The 20,388-nt window shown below is 38.7% G+C and overlaps 1 protein-coding gene across 1 annotated transcript in view; it reads right to left on the bottom strand.

Moving 5' to 3' along the window:
* Positions 1-20,388, bottom strand: part of KIF26B (kinesin family member 26B) — a 269,683-nt gene that overhangs the window by 141,054 nt on the left and 108,241 nt on the right. Inside the window, exon 4 of the mRNA XM_053938124.1 lies at positions 16,976-17,142. Within this exon, the coding sequence (XP_053794099.1) occupies positions 16,976-17,142 (167 nt within the window). The remainder of the gene's footprint in view (positions 1-16,975; positions 17,143-20,388) is intronic.

The raw sequence follows: 20,388 nt of genomic DNA on the forward strand, positions 1-20,388 counted from the left end.
CAGAAGGAAATTACAAACTCTAAAATCTGACCTAGAATAAGGGCATAGAAAGGAAGGAACTGTGTCCTAAAGGAAGCTCCACGATTCTTCCAGCTCAATTTCACTTGAGTTTAAACTAAGACAAAACACTTCTTGTACCTGTTCTCAAAGAGATGAAGCTTGAACACCATGTCATACTCGGACCAATGTCTTCCCACAGATTTAAATGGTGCATTAGTGGTAGAAGGCAGTATATCATGTAAGTAAAAAGTGGCAGCGGCCAAATATGTAGCTATGTAATTTTCTCTCTCTCTCTCTTTTTTTTTTTGTGCAATGGTCACCACAGTTGCTCTCTTATATAACAGGCCACAGATTAATTAATTAGCTTTTACCAGTCTTCAGTCTGTAATGGTTCACTGCCTTCAGAGTAAAGACCTTATTTCAACTTTGAGCTTTTCTTTGTTCCCTAGCCTTTGCCTGTCTTTGCATACCCAGTAGACTTAAGTCATCAACTACCAATTTCTCATCAATGCAATTACTTTTAATCAACTCTACTTGATATTTCTTTTTGATGAGATTACAAGTCATTTTGACAAGTGCTATTTTCCACAGGTTCATGCTGATTGGCGTTAATTACATTGCCTTCTTTTAATTCTTTATTAATTAATCTTTATTAATTTTGATATGCTGCTGTTTTGCTGAGTGCATAACTGCATCATCATGAGCAACAGTGTGCTTTCAAAATGGTAGAGAAGTTTGAAAAACACAGTAAAGAACTCAATTGTAGAAGCTGCAGGTCAAAACCAAACATCATCTACCTTTAAGCTCCCTGTCCAGTCCTGACACAGCAACTCAGACCCACTTGGCAGAGCAGAGAGCTCCTTGCAGAAGTGGGTGGGGAGAAGATGGAAAACAAGAGTGTAAAGCCTCACAGCTTAGGAGGGAGATGCAAATGTCCTGCATCAAGGCAAGGGTGAGCACAAACACAATTTGTCCTGAAGGAAGTAAGGAAGAGGAAAACTGAGAGTGAACAGGGACATTGTGCAAACACTGTACCACTTTGAACTTATTTTCTTTCCTGTGCTTGCCATGGCAGATGTTGACTAAAATTCAGCAGATCCAACTAGTCAAGAGAGACTGACCAAGCAAGTTAAACTCCTATTCTGACACCCACTCCTATTCTGATACCCATACTAAGAAGGAAAAGTCTGAAGACAATTTATAGATAAATATGTATTTGCATGTTCCAATACCATCTATGTGTCTTCAAATACATGGGTGAAGAGAATTTTCTGTTTACAAACAGACACATAAACAGTTAGAGCTCAACTTAAAAAATATAATTAGCACTTGCTGCTGTTTTTCTGTGGCTTGTATGCAAAATGAATTCTGCCTGGGCTGAATTTCTCTTCTCTATTCCTCCTTTCACTAGTAGCTGGAGCAATAAGAAAAACAAAGCAGTGCTAGTTAGTTGGCAATGCGATAAGGTCCAGGGAGATGAGCGTCACTCCTGTATTCATCTCTGATGACCCTCCACAGTGGGAGTCAAAAAAATTTGAAAATATACTAGTACCAGTATAAAAATAAAGAGTACTGAACAAAATGAGCATTCCAGCAAAAAAATTACAGTTCAGACAGGTCTATGTACTGGTGTGTTTCCCAGGAGCTATGAACACAAGATTGCTTGGAGAACCTGGTAGATGCTTACAGTACAGTGAGTTTTGCAGGCAATGCAGAAATTCCTCTCATCCCCTGTATTAACATGATCCTCAGCCAAATTTCTCTACAAATCACTGAGGGAGAAATCTTCGTGCAGACTGCTCCACGATTTTGCAGCCTCTTTGCAGCCCCATGACAGATGCAGCTCTAGGCTTACACCTTCTAATCCTAATCCTAGGCTTTGGTAAACTTTAGCTCTGCCAGCGCCGAGGCCCACATGAGCCAGCTCACACAGGAGGAGCCTTTGCACAGCCTGCACTGGTGTTCTGCAGCCCTTTCCAGCCTCACACCCACGGCAGCTCCAGCTCCCCACAGCCATGCCCTGCCGTGGGTCCCGCTGAGCCGAGCCCACAGCCCTGCCTGGCCTCAGCCTGTGCCCAGGGAGGAGCCCAACGCCCAGGGCTGCTCCTGCCTGTGCTGTGGGACTGGCCCTGGCCACCCGCTCCCGTCACCCAGCCCTGGCAGCACCTGACAAGACCTGGCATTAGCTGAGCCTTCATCCCCCGTAGCCCACAGCAGCAGCCTGCTCAGAAAAGCTCTCCAGGGAAAAATCCTTCTGTGGCCTACACAGTCATGTGCTGCCCAAATCGGCTCAATCTGCAATGATGGCTTTTTCCGAGAAACATCAATATTTAATGCTTCCTGAGCATGTGAAACAGAGGCACAGCTGTCAGGGCTGCTTGACTTCCAGCCAAGGATTTTGCAAAGCAAATATGAGTGATCTGCCATGGGTGTTCCACAGTATCACCCATATTCACTACTAAAGGAGCAAATAAAACACTAGCTATAGAAATTAATACATCTGAAATCACACATCTTCTTACCAAAAATTTACCAAGTTCAGTCTCTCCTAACTATGTAGTGCTCAGGTAAAAGCAATGGAAAATAAAGCCAGGGTCAGAGATTAAAACCTGAATCTCGAAATTCAGATTTGGAGCATGATTTTTAAGTCCAGTCCCAGCACAAGCCAAACAGCAAAGCAGACGGAGCTCCCATATAAGCAGTTGATACATCTAGGACCGTACCTTGCTGAAGGCACACCTCCATGATATTCTCTCCAACAAGACAATGATCTCTCTGTTCACTAAGATGAACATCCAGGATGGTGAGGAGCTGGAGCATGCATTGTGGGAAGAGATGTTGCAACAGGATTTAATCAATCTTGAGTAGGTGAAGGGGAGCTCTTAGTGTTGTCCACAGCTGAGGAGAGGGTTTAGAGAAGATAGGGCCAGAATCCCTCTTGAAGGTGCAAAAGGTCAGAATGGAAGCCAAAAGACACAAATTGCAACATGGGAAAACCAAATTATACATAAAGAGCACCTTTTTCCACCACAAGCAGAGCTAGCCACTGGAACCTGGCCTCAGAATTTTAGAAAGCCCATCCAGAGATAGAAAGCTCCATGAAACATAGCCCTGAGTAACCTGATGTAACTGGACCTGCTCTGAGCAGGGTAGACAAGATGACCTCCAGGTATGTCTTCCAATCAGAATTTTTCTGTGATTTTACAAACCTTAGCTTTTAAGAAGCCTGCAAAATACTGCTATAGATATTTTCATATAAGGCTTTAAACCTTTGTTTGTTTGACAAATACAAAGGCAGCAAGAGATATAACCAGATTCTGCTGTAAATTAAAGAAGAATTTTGTTTCCATGAACATCTGGAATATGTATGTGCAATTGCCATACTACTAAACAAAGAGCTGGCATAAAGAAAAAGAAAAGGATCTGTTTTCATTTAGGATTTTGTCCCTTGGAGCTAAAATAATGTATAATGTGTTTGGGGTTTAAGTCTAGTGATTTGTTTGAAATTAAATATAAACATAATTTCCAAAATACAAGAATAGTGCTTTATGGCAAAACCAGAGATAAATCTGAGTCAGAACACATCTATAAGAGCTGTCTCCTGAAAGTATTGAAAAAGCTATGATTGCTTCACAGGCACCATTTCAGAAGTTACTTATGTCTGCAGGTATCTGGATTCCAGTGGTTGCCACTGTAACTTAAGCTCATAAGCACTTCAATACTTTTTGAAAATGGTTCAGAATTATTCTCATCTCACTGCTCTTGGAAACCTGACTCTTCTGCAATCTTGAATTCTTTCTTTTAGGAATACATTGTTTTGTATGCACAAGGCACTTGTCACTTTTAGTGCAAGCTAAACTTGAAACTTTCAGTCTGTACATACTCTTCATATCCAGGTGTAAACTTCAGCCTAGGTGAAGTTGCCATCCTTATGCATGGCAACTTCTTAGCAACTCTATTAATGGGAGGGTTAAAACCTAATTTCTATACACAGAGAAGATTAAGGCACTTGGCTTAATGCCACCCCAGCTTCCTGAGCTGCAAACATATAAACTGACCCACAGGGAGCACTGAAGACAGACATTTCTGAAACCATGTCTTTTTCCTAGACCACAGCTCTTTTTGTAGCTCAAAACTAGGCACCTGTGTGGAAAAGGGAGTCACAGCCACAGTTTTCTTTCTGGGTTGAGTCACAAAGTCACCAATTAGAGCCAGCACCTCTCTTTTCTTTCAGATGTGGCTGCTGGAGGAAGAGAATTAAAGCCAAAGCACTTGCTGAACCCTGCTCTCTGCATCTAAGGAAGGGCTCATTCCCTCTCACTCACTGCCAGTGGCCCTGTGGATCCTGCACTCCTCCCTCCGTATCTCACCTGACATTATTGTTAATACAAGAGGAAGCACCTATTCCACCCCTGCATATAACTTAAAGACCTTCTTTTGACTTGCATGAGCTGTCGTTTTTCATTCTTTTCAGGTTCAGGGATGCTGAGAACCCAGTTCTTCAATTTTCTGAAGAAGTGCACAAATCTCTTGGCTACTATACAACTCCAGGACATTCATACAATATAGTGTGGTTACCTGAGGCACAGCATATATTTGTTACCACTTTTTCCTTGTCTATATGTGTATGTGTGTGTGTATAAGCTGTATCCTAGCATGCAGGTAAGCTTCATTCAAGCACAGAGTTGTACTCAAAGGAATATTGGGTTTGACTCTCCTTGAGGTTGAGTCCATCACCAGCTATAAGAGAAGCATATTTTTTACATGTTCTCTCTATTTTCTCATTCCTACTACTCATTAAGTCAAAACAATGTGCTGAGCACAATATAAACGAAAAAACTCAGCGCCGTGTCTGTGTCCATGTTCAAGACAACATAAAGATTTTGCTTTCTTTGATACTAGATGTCAACAATGTGTAACAAACTCTTATTTATTTAATTACTTACTCTTACAAGTTCACATAATGTCATAGTGTGATTACTGCTTACACACAGGTCCTGTTTTTAGAAAGAAGGCAGCTTTAGAAGGACAAATGTGATGAACCAGAAATACCTGAGACAAATTCTGATTTCCTTTCTCATTGATACTAAATTCAGTAAGATTATTCATAAAAGGTCCTTTGTATTATTTCCTGCTCATATTTGTGGACAGTTAGTTTACTGATCCCCTTGTCTGAATCCTCTGTAAAGGACACAGCCTCTGTGAAAACTCTCTGGCCCTTCCTGCCGTAGGTATGCCTAGCTTACCTTCTTTGACTCATTAATCTTATTGACTCAGGTGTTGCCAGCTTATCAGTCCACTCTTCACAGGTGAGCAAAGGAAATTTTATGCCAGGGCTGCTCCTACATCTTACGTTAATCAAAATTTACTGATTCAGGTTTTGCCTCCTCCCCAACATCTTTCCAGCTTGCAGACAATGATATCACGTTACATACTGCACACTTGTCTGCAGCATTTATCTGTGTTGTAGAGCTTCTCTGCAGCCGACAGCGTGTTGGTGCCTGTGGAGTCTCTGAATTCCCAAAGATGGGAACCAGATGCTATCATAACTATGCATACAAAAAGAACTATCTTCCTATAAAAAAGCTCTTGACGGACTTTATTCAGACTTTATGAGCCATCAAGTGGAACAGCTGGGATTTGTTTTGGTAGGGTTTTTTTGTTTGCCTTTTTTTTTCCATTCAATAATTTTCAAGCATAGACATTCACCCTGAAGCATTTGCCTTCAGATACAATATGCTTTTATTTCAGCTTTTGCTGCTAAACTCTACTCTTCATTTATATGTCAAAATATTAGGATGCTCTTTTCCCACTCTCATGATTTTTACACATATACTTGTGTCAGGAGTGAAACACCCATCACTTTTTTTGACTGACATACTCAATCCAAGAGGCAAAGGAAGAAGCAAAGCCTTTATAACTTTAGGAAGGTTTTTTTCTTTTTTTTCCCCGAATGATATATACACTGAGGTACTTTCTGTAACTGACAAGGAAAGGATAGAATTTCAAAGGAACAGGAAAAAAATGCACCACTACAGCAGATGTGTGCCCAGAGAAGCTATGAAAAAACAAAGATTTCCACATCTTGTTGCATAAAAGCACAAAAATGAAAATCACAGGTAATGGCAGTTTAACAGAAACAAGCAAACAAAACCCTCTGAAGTTCATCTACCAAAAAAAACCCTTACAATTAAAATACTTACATTTAAATAATTCCTATACAAATTAAGAAAAATAATAGCTTACTCCTTTCTTCATGGCAAATTTTTCTCATGCTTTCTTCCAGTGTTGCTGTCTGAAAGAGCAGAAGAAATACTTTTCCTTGTTGCTGCACCTTCACACACAATGAGTATGTCTTCCCAGGTTGTTACATGTGACAATTATGACTCTCTAATGCGGCTTCCCACATAACAAAAGCAATGGATCTTCCCTACATGAAACTCTTAGAGCCCACACAAAGTGTGCTTACCTTCAGCTTTTTTTTTTTTAAATATCAATTCTAATTTAAAAAACAGACTCTAAAATAAAACTATTTGTTGTTTGCTAACCTTGTTCACTTCAGCAGGTCATTGTCCTTTACTAAATGTGCTTCCTAAACATGCACATTTCATTACCATTCAGAATTTGTCTAGATCCAACTTCCTGCCATTACATCCTGACATGCTTTTGTCTGCTAGGCTGAAGTCCTCCTGTATCACGTTTCTGTTCCCTGCAGAGGTTCCCTGCACACTGTCAACACATCTCTCTGTAAATCTGTTTGATAAACTAAAGTCAAGCTGTTTGAAGGCATGGTTTCTACACTGTTAATCATCTGAGGGCCTCTTCCCAGAGCCCTCTCCATTTTTTCAACATCTCTCTTGACTGTGAACAGCAGAATTAAACAGAATATTCTATCAGTGGCCACATCTACTTCTGATACAGAGCTAATTCTTCACAGCCTCTCTTCATATGTTCTTCTTAGATATTTGAGAGTTGCATTAGCCCTCCTGGCTACAGTGTCCCACTGTGAGCTCATATGCAACTAAAATCATGACACAGATCTTTTCCAAAAGGCACTTCTCAGTCTCTTTTCCATGAGTATGGTCGACATTCTTTGTTGGTTTTATGACATTACATTTGACACCTGTGGCTGGCACAGTTCTTTTTGTATGCTACTAGCCATCTTCCCAACACCACTTGAAAGGTTTAACAATGTTTTTCCATTTCATGCCCTATGGAATTCTGTATCACTACTGAATCCCAGCAGGAGCAGAGTCATTTAACATGGTACAGAATTTCATCTAGTTTCATCTATTTAATGCATTCCCAGTTTGTTTCATATTGCTGTAATGTATTAATCAAGAATTCACAGGGTGTTAAACCAAACAGCTCAATGAGATATATCCAGATGGTATTGTATCAGTTGTACTTTATTAACTGAACATGCAATCACCTCAGGAGTAACATTTCAAGCCAGTATTACCAACATATGTTTTCCATAATCCTGAACTCATTGGCAGTATTTTTTTTCTTGTTGTATACCATCATAGGAATTTTCCTCTTTGCCCTGCATCAGTGTAACGTCCAGTATGTTTTATGGAGACCTGGACAGTTCTACTAAACTCTTGAATAGGTAATAAAGGTAGTATTGCCTTAAATAGTAGCATATAACCTCCCTGGTGTTCTCAAAATTTCATGATTTAGTGAAATACTTCTATTTCCTCCTCAGAGTTTTGTTTTCTTTCCTTCTGGTCCCATCTCCATACATTGCTTGATGGAAAAGATACATTCTTATTTCTATCAGCCTTCAACATTATTTCATGAGTTCTGTAATATAAAAGGTTTCTCTTTAACTTGTGGAATCACAGGAATACTCTTTTCAGCTTTCATTATGCAAGTCTACTTCTGATCTTCATGCATACAGAGAGAAATTTAAAAAAAAAAAGGAAGCTTACACAATCTAATTTACAGCTGAGCAAAGAGGTTCTAAATCTCTGTTTGCTATGAGACACCTAGTCATGTATACAGGTGCACTGTGGTCTTATATTTTATAAGCACATCACAGAGATTAATATATACAAGCCAAACCATCAGTTGTCTTCCTAATTTGAGATTATGTGGCAATAAACAGATACTTCGACATTTCAGCACATTTTCTTGTTGGGTTTTTATTCTACAAGCAAGGAAAATTAAAATGGCCTGTATTCCTTGGTAATTGTAAGGAAAAGCCAGTCATTCTGCAGTTGAACAGATTGCTCTCAAGGTTCAGAAAACACTGACTGAGCATGTGATGGAGAATGCTACAGACAAGGTAAAGCACAGCTGAATTTTAAGGTTGCTGGGGCAGCACTAAAAGAGTACTTGTAACAGGAAAGAAATTATCAGAATAAGAGTTTGCCACTCTGAACTTCCAGATGTTTAGGAAAAAGTCTCATTACTATGGATTTATGATCTCCTTGAGCAAAGGTTATTTTGCTTTTAAAAACAGAGAGGAAAAAAAAACCAACTGGTGGTGCATATAATTTTCTGCTATAGACAGTGCAACTACATCTATTCTTCCTTGTCACCCCACAAATCAAGATAGAGACACTGTAAATCAGAACTCTTATGGCAAGGTTTAAGGGAAGCAAGAAATATGCAAAACAGTAAATCCACATGAGGTTTCCTATACTATGGTTGGCAGTCACAACTATACTAAAAGTCAAAAGATTAATGCTGACCATTTTCATTTCCACTGCCCTAAGAGTAAAAAGCAAGATTGAACACCAGGAGTTTTTGGTAACAGGTGCTGAGGGATTATTGCATATGCTGCTAGCAGTTTTTCTCAATGTACATGTCAGGTTTCAGGGAAAGGCAATGTTGAAGAAGGAAATAGCCTTAGTTCCTTTTAAGTTTTTCTAAATCAGTGCAGGGAGTGGATGTTCAAGTAGCAAGCATTCTGGCACTCAAGAAGCCCTGTTAGAAATTAGAAGACAAAACCTATGCTTAATTAGCCTCCCTCTTTTCAATCTGTTGAAATCAGCAGGAAATCACAAGATGTGACAAGAAGTGGGAAAGAAGTTACCTCTGTTTTAGCATAGTGTATGGAGAGCAGCAGGAATTCAACTTCCATACACCTAGGTACTTTTGTAGTTAATGCTTGAAATTACCTAGAAGAATTAGGAACACAAATCCATGAAAAATTGCCTCCTTCTTTAACAAACCACTAAAATAATCAGGGCCTCAGCACCAGATCATCCCATTCTCTTCCCTGCATGCAAAGCATTTATTGGTATACAGCATCTCAGACATGAGAGCTGCAGCAAGAATGGGCCAGCACAGTCATTTACAGGCCTAAAAACTCTTATCTGTACCAGCAGCAATCAGTGGGGTACAAATAGACAAGGCAAACCTTAAGCTAAGGGAACATCTCAGAATATGGGACAAAGGCCATTGCTAATTACTGAACACAGGAAGTGTCTTGGTTACCTCCTTCTGTCCTGATGGAGGCTACATAACACTTAGAGCTTCTACAAAGCATTTACATTGCATGAAGTAAATTAAGTAGGTGTTTGCATTACTGGCCCTTTCCATTGTAATATAATCAGCTGTTGACTAGGATCTCAGACAGAAGGGGTTTGCTTACTAGGTAAATGGGTCTTTGGTTATCATGCATTTTCATGGATTTGTACTTGAGAAAATAAGCAGACAGAAAAAAGGAGAGAAAAGTATATATAAATGCATTGTATTCAAAGATGCAATTTTTAATTTAAACACTGAACATGACTGATTATGTAACAATTAATAGGGCAAATGAATTCCAGACATAAGGTCAAATTTGTGTATCTAAGAAAGTAAAAATTAAAATGGTGCAAAATATAGGTTTACAGAAACAAAAGGTTATAACCAAACACCACTGACTCCTACAGGAATCAGAAAAAAAGCTGGGATTCTGGGTTTTAGGCAATATATACCAGGGAAAAAGTAATATAATGAATTATACTTAGGAGACAAGACATCCATATTTTAAGATAATCTCTTAAGCAGAAAAAACTCCACGGAATGTGTTCTTTGCTTTACAGAACCAGATATTCATTGCATCACAGAGAAACATTATATCTCAAAACTTTACAAAGAAAAAGGGAGAAAAGGGACAAAATTTCTCAAAACTGTGAAAGGCTAGTTACACAAGAAACTGCAAATCTTGATGACTACTCCAATAACAACACAATTTAGTGATTACCCTTACCATCAGTACAAAACAAACCATATGTGGGGCAAGTGCAGGCCAGAAAACATTTGCCTCGTGTGGCACATAGAAGCAGGTGTAGCATATTTCAATAAAGACATAATATCAAAGTACCATACCTTTCATGGGCTGGAATTTTAATTTCTCTCTTCAATGGCAAATAATTTGTTCCTGGATAGTAATCTTTTCCTTTAGATTCTTCTAAATAGATATACTTTAAAACATGCTTAGACCAGGAAACTACATCTGTTAACTTTAAACATAAGAGACTTGTTTACCTTAAGTGGATTATTTTGATACTAGGAACATGAGGATGATTTACATCCTTTTCATCAGTTACATGCTTTGAGACTAAGCAGATGGCATACCTCTGCAAGTATAGTATTCTGCAATACTCTAGGATAGTTTTAGCTTATTTCTTTTTATAGCTCCATGGGTCACTCCCCAAACCCTATTTAAAAATCAAGGTCTATTATCTGTATTTTAAGATGTGAATGAAAGCTAACAATCTGCAACCAACATATAGTGGATGTAATCAGCATAAAGATTCAAATTACTTTTGTTCACAGCCCAGCGGCAACTTAAACATATCTCAAGCAGATTTCCAACCCAGGTCTAAAGAGTGTATACATTTTCTTAATCTTTTGTTTAAATAACGGCAGCATGCAATATGCAAAGATTGAGACACCGATATTTCAGACATGTACCCTACAGAATTCTTGTTAGAAATGGACCTACTCTGGAATCTTGCTGTTAAGCATTTGGTTTTTTTAATCAAATGACATGAACTGATTAAAACACAAGTGTCATGGAAAATGTGTCCACTTTGAAGGAAAAAAAAAAACACTGGAAATTGTTTGGGACCCAAGATAGAACTACCATGCAAAATTAGAGATCACTGAAATACCTTTGTTTTCCCTCTTCCAGATGTGGCACTTAAGTCTTAATTTTTTCATTGCATATCAGATCATTGTCTCCACTACCACACACTGACTATTCTTGCATGTAACTCTCATAGTCTTTCTCACCAAGATATTTTCATTTTGTTTACACTGAACGTAAAAAAAGAGTATTCCTTATGCCTCAACTGCCAGATTTCTTTCACTTCATGAGAGTCACAATTCCCTTTTGACTACTATTTAATTTATATACATGAAATAACACCAATAACAGAAAGCAGAAACAGCCTGTTAGTTAGGGCTCTCACAGCAACAGGAAGCACAGAAAAGCAGTGGCTATGAACATAGACCTCTTGTGTTACGGAGGAGTGTTGATCAAGTATGAAAAATCAGCCACTGAAGCTGTGCACTCAAACCTAGGTGCCAATTTTAAATGTTTCATGGTCTTTCAGGAAGACTGAGATCATTGTGATTAAAATTTCCCCCACAAGCTAGCCCAAGACAGGCTTTGAAGGTAGAAATATTTGTGAAATTATTTACAGATGTTTCCAAACTTGCTGCCAGCATTCCTGCTGAAAGATAGTCTGTGGATCTTTTATCTTAACATTCTTTTTATGTATTTCTTATGCAGTATATGATAAGGATGAGGGAAAAGAGTCAGAAATTCTGATTAGAGTTATTAATATATAGTTCTTCAAAATGTCCAAGAATCTGACTACAATTTAACTGTTAAATTTAGTTTGTTCAGCTAATAAAAGAAAATCCTATAAGATTCTGCATAGTTCAGACAGCAAAAAACCAAAATGTGTTTTCATCCAAGTCTCAGAAAATAATTTCCTCTTAAGGATGTTGAGGTGACAACTATTTAAACACAAGAACTTCCCAAGCAGTGTCCAAACTAGGGAACCACTGCAACTTGAAAGAGCAACTGATGAAGAAACACTATCATCTGAGTCATCTGCTGTTCTGACTAAAATATTCTTCAGAAAGGCACAGAGAAGCAGCTTTCACTATCTGACAATGTTCACAGATACAGGCTCTTTCCTGAGAGGTCTCTGAGACCTCTGCAGCTCCAATGCCCTGGGTGTGCCTGCACAGCCTGATGTGCACCTGCCCCTGGCACAGGAGTATCGGCAGCAGATTCCTGACCCAGCTCTCACATCTGCCAGTGCTACGCTTCAGCTACACCAGTTACAGCCACTAATCCAGTGTTTCTCCTGCGGGCCTTCCCATGCCAAAGCTGGGCTCCGTGAAACAAGAATATCTTCTTCAACCCATTGCCTTCTCTACTAGCTGCTGCCTCTGTTTCTTATCTGTTTTTCCTGTGTATGTTCTGACAAATTCTCCGTTGCAATGCCAGGAAAAATTTATTTTTGTAAACGTGCCCCAGACCTCCAAAAAACTCAAGACAAGACGTAATAATGGTGTGCCTACAATACACAGTAGTCTTTAGGGGAAAGCCCTTGTGTTTCCAGATTCCTTTGAGCTTTAAAACAGACATATACACAAAGATTGCATACACTAACTGTAAGGAAAATCAGCAAACATCAAAAGCTGTGTGATTAAATGAAGTTTTCCACATGCATGCAAAAAAAAGGGAGGCATGAGATTCCAGGGTTTCTGGAGTGCTAAGTAATCAAAACAGCACAGCAGCTTTAATAAGAGGCCCCCACAAACACTGTCTTCATACCAGCTTTGTAGTTCATGCAAGAGAATTTTTTAAAATATTCAAAAAAGATTCTCTGGAATGGAAGGGAAACGTGTGGCATATTCAGCAGTGTTTTGAACACAACATTCACTGTACCCCTTGGCCACAGTGCGCTGCCTCACCTCCTCCTCCCCTGCTGCCATACCACCAAGGGATGGGGAATGAGTGCGGAAAGGGTCACCAGCAGTTTTTCCAAGAATTAAGGTAACTAAGTTGAGCTTACCCCACACTGAGTAGCTGTGTATGTATTATACATGCAACTACGTTTTTCTGTTATTGTCTTAATGTAAGAGCTTTTTTAAAAAAATTGGAGATTCTGTTTGAAAAACACGCCTTGCAACATCTAGAGCAGTAGCATTGTGTGGCCCTCTTTAGTGTTCAGTTGCAAAAAGACATGGAAAATGATCCCTAGAACAGATTTTTCAGGCTACTTTCAAGATTATCTATATTCCCATTAGGCTCAATTAATCCAAATATGACTATATCTGATTTCAGACTGAGGCAGGCTTTTGTTGCAAATACACTGTTACACTTCCTGACTAGCAATAGGAAACAACTTTAAAGACTAACATTCAAAAATATCTCCTCCTCAAAAGTTTTTTTACTTTTTTTTTACATCTCAAGTGAAATGGGCTTTTATGTCTCTCCTTTGCTCTGATGAAAAGTTCTCCCTCTCCAATAAAGCAAGTTTACTGTGATAGGGAAAAAAAGGAACACCACCAAGATCCCAAAAACTTTAAAGTATTGCCACGGACAACAGAAAGGTTCTGGTCCAGTTTTGACTTCTAGTTCCCGCATCATGCTATCACTGAAACTCTACAGCCCAGTCACAACAGAGAGTTTTTATTCAGAAGGGCAGGTTTATTTACAGAGTAGTCAGGCCAAAGCTGAAGTCAGAGTCCCAGAAGTTTTCTCTATGTAGAAATCAGCATAGATAGGAATAAAATTACTATGCCCCTTGGCCTGATAAAGCTTCCCAGAGACACCAGGGAAACAAGTGACAGAAGGAATCTACTAATCCCTTAGCTGGGGTAGCACACTCCTACATTGTGCTGGGAGGACACGAGGCAAGAGGCTGTCACACCTTAGGCTGCAATGGCCCAAAAACACTGTGCTTCTCAGGACAAAGATCCAAACTGGAGGCAGAAGTTAAGTAATGCAAAAAATTTCTAAAATGCTCTGTAGACGATTCATTATGAGTAAAGAATCTTAACATTATTTCACACTCACTAAATGAATTATTCTCATCATGAATGTGTACTGGTAAGAAGCAAGAATATTGCTAAATTAGCATGATTGAAGCATATCTGAGATAAAAATGCGTGATAGTCCTAAACAAAAAGGCAAATTTAGTGCTTGTCACTAAAAGCACAATTGATTGAATTCAGTTTCTGTGTCTGAATTACCATTAGAAATTCATTATTCATACCTGTATCATCTAATATTCATAAGCCTACCAGCTGAACACTTTGGACAGTTTTCAATGTCTGTTCCTTTAAAGCATTCACATACTGTCCCATGGGAATCCTGATGTGTCATAAGTTCCCTTGCAGCAATATCCCAACAAATGACAATTCGCAGAAGTTGCAGCCCTTTTAGCTGTTTTGGAAATCTGTCAGCTACAGATCATGAAATGTAACAGTCAATTACTGAGGCATCTGATAAGTCTCCTGATTTTTAAAAACACTGAGAGTCACTGTGGCCTTAGGAAACTTCTCCATGGCTCAATGCCAGCTATAGGCGAGTCAAGTGACTGCCACTGTTGAACTATTAGTGCCTGAGAACAGAAAAATTATGAGCTCCCAGTATTCCACGCCTGATCTTTCTGAAGTAATTACAACCACAAGTTCCATGGATTCCTTGACATTTCCTCCATAGCATAGTATTTTAGTTAATTGGGTTTTTTTCCTGATGACGGATGACTTATATCTGAGCCTCATCTGAGGTTTGCTTTGCTTGTTAGGGAAGTTGGAGTGAAATACAGTGGGTCATTATTCAAATTTCAAAAGAATAGGTTCTACTCTTCAACTCTGAACTTCAGCTTCACATTGGCAAATTTCTCTGGCTTTGTAATAATTTCTTATTTACTCACTGTGAAAACATGGTATGTGACACACATTCAAAAAATGCATATATAGCTGGTAGTCACTACTCCATGTGCCACTGACAACCATAAAAAGCAAAAGCTTAGAATTCACAGGTCTGGTACAAAGGACTGTTTCACATAGTAAACAGTGCACCATCTTAATGAGTTAGACAACTGCTGCCTTCTACTTCGCATTTTATAAATACGCGTACAAGTAGGTCCCTACACTTTTTACCACAACTTGACAGAAATGCAAATAGATACACACGATGTAAAACAAAAATTAATGATTCAGGTTTGGAAAACAACTTGGTGATTTTCTTATTAAAAGGTCAAGCAGTGAACAACTGACTTGAATTTGCTGCTTAATTGCCAGTAGATGATGTCATTTGAATTCCAGGACAAAACAGACTTACATAAGTGATATTAATCTAATTGTGCAATACCCCAAACTAAACCAGGCACTTTTGTCTTGCTAAGCACAGTTTAAAAATAAACAGTCTAAACATGAGATCTCTGCTGGACCAAGCACACCCAAGAATTCACAACATCAGCTAGAAGCTAACAGAGTTCTACTTAAAATGCTATGATTTACACTAGGGATTTTGAGTAAATTTAGTTAGTTTCCTACATTTCAGCAGAGTATATTAAGAGCAAATGAATTCTCTCAGCATAAACAATGAAACAATGAAGAACAAATGAGTTAAGTCATCTTCATAAATCAATTCATGCTAAAATATGTGCTAATCCCAATCTGCACTCCAGTTAGATATTACCATGTGTGTACATTCAGCAATTTTAATTTAAATTGCCTGCAGTTAAACAGAAAAGGGCAGCAAACCAAGACCACTGTCATCATTCACATTTGCTATTGCAGCATCTCATCTGCAAAGAAAAAGTGACAGAGTGGCCCCAAACAACTGGACCTTCTAAAATGCTACAATTAATCCTTTTACACGACTCACTTGCTGTATGACACTGATCGAACACATGCAGCCCTCATGTTGGTGAGGAAAAATAAGAGAAGAAAACCTTTTTTCCAGATTTACGGAATCCAACAACTTTATAAGTTTTCCATTTACCTTTAAAATAAAAGAGAATCATGTGGAATTACTAACAATTTGGCTCTCTCAGGGGAAGGAAGCTGATCTGAAAGTGCTTGCTCAAAGTTCACTCCATGATTTGAAATCAGGATCTCTCACTGGATTGGATTGGAAGTGCTATAATAATGGCTTATTCTCATGTTATTCCATTACTCTTCCCAAATCAATCTTCTAATTAATAAAAAGCATTAAAAGACAAGGATTATTTAAATGTCTTTTGTTACATAGATTCAACTGGGCTAAAAAGATTCTGCCCTGTAAAGAGCACATTTCTGTACAAAAAAAAAAAAAAAAAAATTCTTAGTGATAGTTGATATTTCACTTATTAGCTGATATGCCCTTTTAACAAAACATTTTACTAACAAATTAATCAAGATAGCCACAAGATTTTTTAAATTAAACTTTATCTCATTGATGTCTGAATATTCAACATAAAGCATGTTCCAAGGCTGAATTTAGACCCTCAGGTCAATTTAGTGGAATGACAGAGGCTGAAGCTGAAATCAGAAACCTTGACTTTTCAGTCTGAAAGCGAAACCTTGACAGTTTCCCTAGATGGAAGTAAAATTCAATAAAGAAGTCTGAAGATTGCCACCAAACTGAACTAGCCACCTCCAGTTAGCTCTATAGTGAATTGCTGTCTCAGAAAATTACTTGGATGGGCCCTTCTCATTCAGGGATACACCCCTCTAAATATGTCACAAAGTCAAGTGCTATTCTGGGAGCACAATCACTTAATCCAAATCAAGCATTGAAGAGATATTTTACAGAAGAGGGTAGAAGTGTCATCCCATTTTACAGATAAATGCATGTAGGTGGATTAAACAACATTTTCATGGTAATTCCTGCAAGTTTGTGATAGATCTGTATCTATACCCATGTTTTGACATTATATCCTTCTTCACTATGGAGTTGTCTCCTTTAAAAGAAATTATGTGTCCAGCAAAGGAAAATCTGAGAAATCTCTCTTACCTGGCAAAAAATGATGCTGCCACCGAGGTGCCTGTGGATACTTCACTGGCAACATATGTGCTCTGGGAAGCAGGGAAGCTGTACAGGGAGGGTTTATCTGCATTGTAGCGGTTCAGTGCTGCTTCAGTCAGGCCCTCTCGACTAGTCTCTGTCATAAGCTGAGATATCTGAAGACAGAAAAAAACCAGAAGTGTCATCAGCTAAAGCTCACTAGCCGACCTCTCCTAATTCAGCAGTGCCTCCGGACAGCAGACGGAGTGAGAGGCATTTCATTCACTCCCTCTTTGCTGCTCTGTGAACAAGCTTATTGCTGCTTTCATACTAATCTACAGTACTTAAGCTCAGCTCTAACCTTGTCTGCATTAATATGAATGGGACAAATTTATCCCGCCACTAAAAATGTCAATAATGTATACGGTTTTCCATCCACACAGAAAAGAAAGAGTGAACCATAATCCTTGCTTGGTCTTACTTCAAGATAAAAGAAAAACAGGTTAGATTTGTGCAAAATATGTATATTTTACTTCAGAGGGGGTGGGGGGGGAGAATTAAAAGGACAACATTTTTGTCTTTGTAAAATAACACCTCTCTAGTGTATTAAACATTTTTGTTGACCTTTCTCTAGCAAACTCAACAGCACAGGAGAGACTCCCTCAGGATTTTAGACAATTTATCATCTCTCTGCAAAATTTGGATCATTAATATTCACTTTCATTGCCTTTCTTAAAAGGTTTTAAACATCATGTGATTTCATTCTTCTGATGGCCCATCTAACATTTTTTTCTTATTAGGAAGTCTCATCTCAGCCTTTCATTGTCTGAAAAGAATCAGATTTCCATCAGACTTTGACCCAGTTGTCCTCAAATCAACTGAAATATCTTTGACTTCAGAGAAAGCTGGGTAAGCTCTACTGAAGCAACTCCTCAATCATTTGAATTCAGTTTCTTGACTTACCCGCATGAATTTACAATGCTGTCATGTCATCTCCCATTCTTCATGCAATTCCTAACAAATTCCCTTCCCTCCTTCCCTCATTTCCATAACAAATTGCTTCTGTTCACCAATGCATGTCACAAAATTGCAACATATCCCTAAAAAGAACCCTCTCATGTTATTGCTAGCAATCATCCACAGCATAGCTTCCTTCCCCCTGCAAGAAGTTTCCAAGAGGTAGTCTCTCACCTGTTCAGTTTCATACCTCTACTTAACACCACAAAAGCAGCAAAACATCTTTGTGAGGCACATTTAAAAAAGTATTTGAAATCATCCTGCAGTTATTTTTCCACTTAGGTTTGCTTTATTTCACCTGTCAAACATTTCAGTAATTAAAAGCAAAGTTGAAGAACTGATTTTTATTTGTGAGGAAAAGAAGAACATTTTTTAGGCCAACTATCATGCAACCTCTGTTTCTCTCATAGAAAATTGCTATCCATTCTGCTATAGCTAAAATAATCTGAGTGTTTATCCTTATTTTACATACTTTTAGACCAATGAACTGTAATATTTCAAGAACAGGAATGTTAAACTAGCCTCTCTATTTTTATGAGGAACCAGAAGATTGCTGAAAGTGCCCCCATCATGTTACTCCCATGCTGAGCCATCCCAATTTACAGGATTCACTACACAGAATGAGCAGTGCTCTCAGAAGGCTATAGCTGAAAACCTGGACTTAAATCATCTCATACTACTGGTAAAAGGCAGGAATTTAGGCTGCCTGCCAGAATACCTCCTTACATTTCCAGAGTGCAGGCAGACAGTTCTTCAGTGTCCTGCTACTCTATATATGTCCACCTGGGGCACCCAGAACACTTGAATTCACTAAACAGTATTTCCTTAAATATCACATAATACTTGATAACTCTGCTACTTATCTTTGCAATGAACTAACATAAGATTCTGCTCTGTCCCCTTCAATTATCCTGAAACCAAATTCCTCACCTTCCATGGTAGCTACCAAACAGACAACTGCTAAACAGACAACTCTCTCTTCAGAGAAGAGTACACATAGAAACCTAGCCTCATCTTAGTTCATCCAATGCAAATATATGTAATCAGGGTGGATCATCATTAATTAATTACCATTGCTGGCAATGTCACTGGCAGCGGCTACTCCCATGGCAAATGGGAAGAAGTCAAGAAGTTGGTGAGTTGACTTATCTCAACTGCAATTATAACCTCCCCATCTTCTGCCAAATAAAGATTTGCAGCTCCAAATATGAATTTCCACAGCCAGTGCAATACAGTTCTATTGGCATCAGCAGATCCCCTGAAGTTGTGAGATGGTGAGGGCTTGAGAGAGGCCTTTCAGACAATTGCAAAACAGGAAAGTATTTGTGTGTCTTGGTGTTTAGGACAACATAAGAGCCATGTCACACTGGTGACGTGGTTTCTGCAATTGTAGAGACTTTCTGATGATCTTTGTTCACATCCACAAGTCTAACATGAACTTCAGAGCAATAAAATGCTTCAAACTGATTGTGCACATTGCTTGAAAAATCACTCTCAAGCTTCCCAGAAATTGTCTAGATGCCTAGTTTCAAAGTTTTTTGGATAAGTAGTTCTTAAACACAAGCACTCCAAAATAATCACTTACCAAAGAGACATGAGATTCCTTTAGAAAGATATAAACCACTGGCCCTCACCTATGCACTCAGAGAAAAGTGTATATTAGTCAGCAAATAGAATGTTAATGCTTTTTAATCAATGGGGATGAAGATTTTATAAAGCCGTTATTTACTGCAAATTCTGAAACATCTCTACAGTACTGGCCACCAGTGCCTGCTGGACAGGCAGCAGCTCTCCTTCCTGCTCAAGCACACCACTTGCTTTGTTGCACAAAACAGGGAGCTATTGTTTACATTGACATATCATCTGCAAAAAGTAGCATCCCTGAGTGCCCTCCTAGAGTGTCCTGGATGGACACTCATAAAACAGTATGTTGGGCTTGTTAAGGACCCTCTTGATCCTGAAGGTCAGCAACACTGCCTGGTTTCTTACTGATGCTGGCAATCTTCCTAGGCAAAAGAAATGTTTCTTAGCAGGAACTTGCTCAGAACTAAAGTCCAAATATACATTATGTCTATCCTTGTGCTCCATTGATTTACTCTTTTCCTCAGCAGGGACACTTCTTAGTCCAGACTGTATTACAGGGATACCAAAATGGGAACATACCTAAGACACAAAAAAAATCAATATAAAATAAGAAGTGGCCTAGCCACAGTTCAGGATCTCCTAACCTAGAAATGATCTCCACTTTTAGCATGTTTTACTTTCTGCTATTGTGGATTTTTTTCAACAGTGAAATGTCTCTAGAAGCAACAAAAACTGAAATATTAACTTCAATTTCAGACATTCTCTAATTCTTAATCTGAGAAGCCTACAGCACTACTTTGTGTTACACAGCAAAAGGCCCA

Source organism: Vidua chalybeata, chromosome 3 (genome assembly GCF_026979565.1).
Source record: "Vidua chalybeata isolate OUT-0048 chromosome 3, bVidCha1 merged haplotype, whole genome shotgun sequence".
Classification (NCBI taxonomy): Eukaryota; Metazoa; Chordata; class Aves; order Passeriformes; family Viduidae; genus Vidua; species Vidua chalybeata.